Genomic DNA, 8,008 nt, shown 5'->3' with positions numbered 1-8,008 from the left:
CCATTCATGATGGCCCCCACGAACTATACAATTTAGGGCTGCAACTCGAGCCGGGTTTTACCCGACCCGACCCAAAAATAGCGTGGGTTGGGTTCAGGTTTCATGGGTTTCGGGTCGAGCCGGGTTTGAAGGGGCCCGACCCGACCCGACCCGAGTTACATAAGTTATAGTATGTACATTTTTTTCTATTGTTAGTTAAAAGTTAAAAGTGAAAACTCACGCACCCACTGTTATTGTATGTGAGTGTAATTTCTGCTTCTATGAGTTGAGTTGATTCAAGTGTTTGATTCAGCATTGTTTGATTGTAATTACAACATTGTTTGATTACAGCATTGTTTGATTCAAGTGTAATGTGAGTGTAATTACATCATTGTTTGATTCAAGGGTAATGTGAGTGTAATTTCTGCTTCTATGAGTTGAGTTGCCTTGCCAAACAAGAATTTTCTTTAAAAAATTGCGTCAACATGAAAAAATCCGACCCGAACCGACCCAAGATTTATCATGGGTAGGGCCGGGTTTGGGAATCGTGGGTTTTCCGGAAAAAAATCCGACCCGACCCGACCCGAGATATTTCTCGGGTAGGGTTGGGTTCTCCAAAACCCGACCCACTCGACCCGAGTTGCAGCCCTACTATACATGCAAAAAAGGGAAGTGATATATTTTCCCCATTTCTTGCCCGGCCCACCCCCATTTAGCGTATTTATGAGTTATGACTTATGACTTATGAGTTTATGAATTATGACTACAGTTTTAGACTGTAAGGAGGTGGCCCAGGGAAGAAAAGGGAGTGAATATCATTTCCCTCAAAAAACATTGCAATATAAGACCAAGTTATGATGAGCACATCTGCAAGTTAATTGAGTATTTCAAAAAAAAATTAAAAGAACAAATTGGATTGATCTGTAGCCTTTCCAAACCATTACTCTTCCAAAACGCAAAACGGTTATTCTACATAGTCAATCGCCAATGCCCTTTTCTCTTGGACCACTTAACTCAAATCTCATGAGAGTTGGAGTTCGTCGCACTCCCCATAAAAAGATCTTTTTCAAGTTCTTGCAGGAGTGCCTATAACCATGGTTTTAAATTTCGACCGAAATTTTGGATTTTAGTGGAGACCGACACCGAAACCACAGAAAACCGAAATGGTCATTTTTCAGCTGAAATTTCGGTTTTTCCGAAATTTGACACAAAAAAATCTGTTTTTTTTTTAATATTAATTTAATATTTCACCGAAATTTCAACTGAAATTACCAAAATTTTGGTAATTTCGGCCGAGATTTAATAATGAATAAAATATTGTTTTTTCGTTTTGTACCAGATTTCGACCGAAATCTCAAAATTTCAAGGTCCAAAACCGGTACCGAAACCGAAATTTTAAACCTAACAAACTACCATGACCAAGGCAGTCAACTGTATAAAAAAAAACACTGAAAATGAAAAACACAGAAATAATACAAAAGATCCTCAAGGAAGAAGGAAATTAAAAAACTCTAACTCCGCGGTCCGCCTCTTCGTTTGCTTTCCTTTTTTATCATGTAGTTATAGGCACTCCTGCGAGAACTTGAAAAGATCTTTTCATGGGGAGTGCGACGAACTCCAACTCTTATGAGATTTGAGTTAAGTGGTCCAAGAGAAAGGGCATTGGCCGAAGATTGACTATGTAGAATAACCGTTTTGCGTTTTGGAAGAGTAATGATTAGTTTGGAAAGGCTACAGATCAATCCACAAGGCTTCAATTATTTAGCCCCATCGGAGGAAGAAGAACACAACTCAGAGACCTCTTTTAAAGATGAAGATTTCAATGAAGCTAAACAGAAGTGGGCCAACACCCTTATCAGCTATTTCTTAGGTAGAAGACCCTAGCTACTTCCTGGCATTAAGAGATTATATCATGAAGAAATGGAAACTGATAGGATATTTCCATATCTTTACGTTCGAAGGAGGTTTTTCCTTTTCAAATTCACAAATTCAGAGGATTGCAACTCCATCTTTGAGTCTCCAATCCATATTTTATGGAGGAAGGCCTCTAATTTTGCATAAATGGATCCCTAATATAGCAATATAGAAGTAGAAGCTCTCTAAAATCCCTTTTTGGATCTAATTCCCCGGGCTCCATCAAAAGTTTGGACACGCATGAACCTCAATAAGATTGCAAGCCTTGGTATATGGACACCCGGATGACAGAATCGTCTAGGCTAAGGTATGCTCAGGTTTGTGTCGAAATAAAATGCTAGAAAATCCCCACCTGATACCATTCGCATCAGCACCCTAGACAAATGCCATCATTCAACCAATTGAATACGGTTGAAAACCTAAAGCATGTAAGATTTACCATGAATTAAAGCACTCGACAGAAGTTAGTGAAAAATAGTCCAATGGCCATCTCAAAGAAATCAAACAGGAGTGGAGGCCGAAATCATAGGTGATGAATGGATGCGCAAAAATGGACCAACGAGAAAATTTACCATCAAAAGAGGGCAATCCGTAGCAAATGGAGTCCCATGTAGAAGTCTCACAGAGACAACCCCTCAAAAGTCAAGGAAATAGATTCCCTCCTCTAGATTCCCTAGAGGAAGAGACTCTCCACATAGGAAACCAAAATATGGGAGGATCATCCTTCCAATTGGAATCCAATCTCATTGAAGAAGACTCGTGTCAAAATATCCAAAGGAAAAAAAAGGAAAAGAAGAAGAGCACCCCCAACAAAAGAAAACAAGCCCTCTCTGTCAAAGAAAAACAGAATCCCCTAAAGGTTCAGGAGCTGAGAAAAAGTCAAAGAATAAGGACATAGAGCTTCTACTTCACAGTAAACATATCTTCACCCGAGTATGGGGTCTTGCTATAGGGATCACGTGTGTCCTAAGCCTCATCAGTTACTCAAATCCAGCTCATGTATTTCTTCTCTCTTGCTTGTTTTGAGTTTGTCTTCAAGGATATCATGACCCTAGTTGTTTTGTCTTTTCCTTAGACATTTTTTCTTTAGACATTGTTCTAAGGATTGGACAGTGGTATTGTATCATCTTTCTCTATCTAATATAATGGTAGGGGTACGCCCAACTCCAGATTACCGATAAAAAAAAGGGAAATGATATTTACGCCCCTTTTGATTACTAGAGACACCCAACGCTAGTGTATCAATGACTAAAGGGGGCTATTGTACTTAATGTCAGAAGAATCTAATGGGTTTGAATGCCACGTACAGTGGCGCTGGGTGTCCCTGGTGATCAAAAGGGGGCTTAAATATCACTTCCCTGAAAAAAGAGTTGAAAAGCTGGACAAGAATGAGTTAATACATTTAAAACGTGTTTTAAACGTTTTCATACATCATGACGTAACCCACAGGGTCTTGGCCCCATCCCAAATGTAGAGTAAGACAAAGGATTGCAAAAAAATTAAAAAGGGAAATGACACATGCCCCCTTTTTTTCTTTGGGCGACCCCCTTGTAGCGTAAAATGATAGTAAAAAATATATCAGAGGGGCGAATCCCAAAAGAAAAAGGGGCGAATCCCAATTAAAAATTAGCTTTTCTCGGTTCAACCTTAAACGAGGCTTGATTGATCAAAGGCCCAGGATCATCCTATCTAGATTTTCTTAACAACATTTTGTCAGGCATATATTTGCCGCTCAGATCAACCGATCTGATCATCCACGCACCCTAGAACTAGCGCCCAATACTGCCTTTTCTTTTCAGCATTTTCCATTCCGTTTCTTTCTACTTAAAATCGGCTAAAACGAGGAATGAAAGAGGCAAGGGCGCCCTTGCATAAAGAGCCGGAAAAGTACCCTTGATTGGATCCGTGTCATTAACTGTAACTGATTTTAAAAAGTAACTGAAAATAATGTGGATCCAACCAAGTGCCCTTTTCCAGCTCTTTATGCAAGGGCGCCCTTGCCTCTATCATTCCGTGTTAGGTGTTTCTAATTATTTAATTTGCTAAATAATCCAATAATTTCAGTGGGTCACATTGATTTGGTTGATGTAAACCATTCACCTGTTGCCCCGCCGTTGTCCCAAAAATCTTCTCTATCGGATGATCCTAACCCTCCCAGCTATTTAGGTGTAAAATGGACGGCTAAGAAAGTTTTTAAAAAATGATAGTTCAGAAACCTCCACAAATCAAAGGGTCAAGATCTTCCTACGGAGAAGGATTATTTTGGGCTCCACTCTACTTTTCCCTGCATTATAACTAGAGTTTGGTGCTTGACACATGGCACTAGTTCTGCAAGATGATCCAGACCGTTGATCTGGTCCGGATGGGCAATAGAGCATAATAATCCTGACGCTCGGATTATCCCAGCATAGGATTCCAAAGACACGTAACGCACGTCTTCTCATCGCCTACACATGATTGTAAAAAGTAAAAACCGTGGAGATAAATTCGGTGAGTAGTTAACGCTAAAACGGCTAATTAAGAGGAGTTAATGACGTCACTACCTAGGGTTCGTTATCCGATTTCTTTGTTCTCTCGTGCCGCTAGATTATCTAATAGTAGGTCCCACGTTAGGTTAATCTAAGCCGTTCAAACAGGGTATTTTTTTGGGTCCATAAAATAAAATGGACTGTTCAAATCAGTTAAAGATGAGACCCATTATATTGTAGTGTACATCATAGTGGGACCACCAGGGTATTATCATAGTGGGACCACCAGGGTGCTCCACCAAATCAACCGATCACTCATTTCAGCAGATCTAGACCTTTCATATGGCGATGGATGACAGAAGGGAGACTATCAATGATAAAAGGCCGATTTTTGGGTGTGGATATGAGGCATGTATGTGATAAGTGACGACACATGGTCCCATCTGTATCGTAAAATCAACGGTTTACCTTTACCGTACGGATTATCAGATTAGCAGAACTGGGGCCCGATAAGTGTCTTTTTAGGAAGGAGGTAAAAGTGACTTAATTTTTAGGATTTGCAAGGAGACATGTATGTGAAATCATGACCCAATGATCTTAGGCAACTTCCCATGCATAAGATAAAGAACTATAAAAATCAACGGTCTATATTTTCTTGGTGGTGCCCTAATCGAGCCTTGGAAGATCAAGGGCTTAGGATCATCCTATCAATTGCTCAATAGCAGCTAGCCAGCCTGTTCAGATCAACGGTTCTGATTGCTTACACAAGACAGAGGCGGGCCCAATAAGTGTCTTTTAGGACGACAGCCCCTCTCTTTTCAACATTCTACAACAAACTCCCCCCTCTTTCTCTCTCTCTCTCTACCCTCAGACTGAACTTCTTTCTCTCTCTTAAAACCGTCACGCTCCCCTTCTTTCTCTCTCTTGAAACCGTTACCTCCTCTCTCTCCCTCAAAACCGTCACACTCTCATAAAACCGTAATATCCTTCTCTATCTTCGTGCCTCTCTTAACTCTCTCTCTCTCTCTCTCTCTCTCTCTCTCTCACAAAAAAACAATAGACACTTTTCAGTTGTTTTCCTGTCTCAGTGTCCTCGACAGAGGAATACTATAGGTACATTCATTACACCCTTTATTTTACTTCTTTTCTACACAGTTTTAACTTCGTTTTACTTCTTTTCACTTGTGTTCTTACCACTAAAGACTATATTTTTTCTTCTTATTTCCTTTTTCTCTTTATGGGTCTACTGATGCTGAATGCTTTTTACACTTTCATAGAATTTTCTTACTGTAATGTGAGTTAGTGCAATTATCATTAGCCCATGATTAAATTACACTCTTCATTGACTTTTATATTTCTTTTTCTTTCAGATTCTCAACTCCATGGCTCTAAGTTGCTACTCCAATTGGGAAACATTTCAGCATCTAAATCCAGAAATGTGTACTTTTCACCAAGAACTACCAGAACTACCACAAGAACTCTGTTTCTACAACGACTTTAGTACTCAAAACACTCTAACAGACCCTTTTTATGAAATAGAAGATTATATCTACTCAGAAGAAAATACCCAATTACTTCCTCACCATTTCCCCTCATATCCTCCTTCACTTTCCTTCTCACAAGATTTCATTCCTCTCAACGAATTCGACTACTACCCGTATCCAAAACGCGCTAGATACTGTGATGAGTTCTATTCTCAAGATTTTTTGTTCAATTCCTTTGATGGGTCAGTTGAGACTTCTTGTCCAGTGCCCGAATTCTCACCGGAGTTCGTTTTTCCTCCAGCGGGGTTTCATATTCCGACGGGTTTTTCAGTTGGTGACGATGAAAGCTCGAAAAAAAATAATGGAGTGTGTTTATCAGCACAGAGCGTTGCGGCTCGACAGAGGAGGAAGAAGATCAGTGAGAAGACTCAAGAGCTTGGAAAGCTCATTCCTGGAGGGAGTAAGATGAATACTGCTGAAATGTTTCAAGCTGCTTTTAAGTATGTTAAGTACTTGCAAGCCCAAGTTGGAATTCTTGAATTCAATGGCCCCATTCAGGTAAAATTATCAAGCTTTAAATCCAACTACCATTTTTTTGCAGTATTTATCAGACATGTATATGTATTTTTCTGATAATTTTTATCATTCCCATTAAAGATTTTGGCTATCATACAGTTTTTGGGTATTTCAGTTTCTGTTACTACTGGTATCCACTTGTAAAACCGAAAGAACATTTTTATTTTTGGCTCTGTTTCTTTAAGGGTGTAAAACCAATTTTGCGCCCATTTTTTTTACTTAATATGGGGGTAATTTTTTGTTTCTTATTTTTTAAATGGTAGCGGGTAAAATTTGTTTTATGCCAATTTCACATAGAAAGAGACTTTCAACAGTAAGCTTTTTTTTTAAAAAAAAAATGTAAAATGGGTTTGAAACAAAGTTTACACCCATTGTTTTTTGCTTTTTTTTTTATAGGTAAGCTGGGGTTTTGGGGGACCCTCCTACCTGTCTATTAAGATGAGAGAGATATAACAATCAGCTTACAAAACACTAACTCTGCCAGTAAGGCTCTGTTTCTTTCGAAGTAAAATGGGCGTAAAACAAATTTTACGCCGGTTTTACATCGAAAGAAATGGAGCCTTTGGGAAGAATGATCTAATGGCACAAACCATATCTACATCATATTATAATTCAACACCATGACTCAAAATTTGAACTGATTAGATGATCCTGACCATTGGATCACATGGCTTTTTGGCCACTGAATGTGGACAGTTTGCCTGTTCATTTCATGATTGATTGGAGGGTCAGGATTGTCTATCTACTAGATTGCCATCTTATTGCTTTGTTTCTTTTAATTTTCTGCCATGTGTGACTAACCTGCATTGTTGGGAATGCATGCAGGAAAGTAAGAAAGGGGCCCAACTAGAAGAACTCCATGGTCTTTTAGCTTCTCCAAGAATTCAAGAGAAGCTTTATGAAGAAGAGAAGTGCTTGGTTCCAAAAGAAATTGTTGAGACTCTAGCAAAAGATCAGGAGCTCCAATCAAATCCATCAGTCTCCAAAGACCTTAGATCCTTCCTCCAATCCATGGTGTGATGAGGATGAATGATGGGCCCTTTTCCTTTTTTCTTCTCTCTTGAATAAATTGTTTATAATTCTATTTTTTTCCTTTATTTTTTTTTTAACTTGTCTTAGTTCTCATGAAATAGATTAGTTTTTGGATCTCTATTTTTAATTGAAGCCTATTTCATCAATCTTTTACATGAAATAAATAGCCGGTTTTTGGACGGCCTTCAATGGTCATTAGTGATGGGGTCCATATGGGGTTGATTAATCCGATTGGGCCGATTTTGGGCAGTAATCGTATCATAATGTGTGGTTTGCGAGCCACGGCCAAACCCCAATGGTTGAAGCCTAGGACCCACTTTTATATTGTGTGGGACCCAACTACGATCCACCTTGTTTTGTGGGCCACTTGTGGGAGGATACCAAGAGGACTAACCAATTACTTACACTAATTACAAGCAATGTCTGTATTAAATCTCATTTTTTTTTGCACTAATTATAAGTCATTTCCATATTAAATCTCAATTCATTGAAATTAAATAATCTTTTACAGTAGGATTTTCACCTTTAGTTTTGGGTGTATGGCCCACCCCACTT

General features: G+C 39.0%; 1 protein-coding gene across 1 annotated transcript; it reads left to right on the top strand.

Annotated features, from left to right (window-relative positions):
• The first annotated feature begins 5,346 nt into the window (after window positions 1-5,346).
• LOC143846656 (transcription factor bHLH52-like) lies at window positions 5,347-7,651 on the top strand. The gene is made up of 3 exons (XM_077355147.1): window positions 5,347-5,474; window positions 5,732-6,403; window positions 7,247-7,651. Exons 2-3 carry the CDS (start codon window positions 5,744-5,746, stop codon window positions 7,439-7,441), a joined length of 855 nt encoding a protein of 284 aa, XP_077211262.1. The 5' UTR covers window positions 5,347-5,474; window positions 5,732-5,743; the 3' UTR covers window positions 7,442-7,651.
• The last annotated feature ends 357 nt before the right edge of the window (window positions 7,652-8,008 follow it).

Source organism: Tasmannia lanceolata, unplaced genomic scaffold (assembly GCF_043159265.1).
Source record: "Tasmannia lanceolata isolate RefF3 unplaced genomic scaffold, GAP_Taslan_0.1 ptg000015l, whole genome shotgun sequence".
Taxonomy (NCBI): domain Eukaryota; kingdom Viridiplantae; phylum Streptophyta; class Magnoliopsida; order Canellales; family Winteraceae; genus Tasmannia; species Tasmannia lanceolata.
This window is presented reverse-complemented; position numbering and strand designations above follow the sequence as displayed.

What these genes read in the sequence shown, in the direction of transcription:
- LOC143846656 (XM_077355147.1), top strand. Translation starts at nt 5,744, where the DNA reads ATGGCTCTAAGTTGCTACTCCAATTGGGAAACATTTCAGCATCTAAAT. An exon ending in AATTCAATGGCCCCATTCAG is followed by an intron (nt 6,404 to 7,246) that starts GTAAAATTATCA and finishes GAATGCATGCAG; the next exon opens with GAAAGTAAGAAAGGGGCCCA.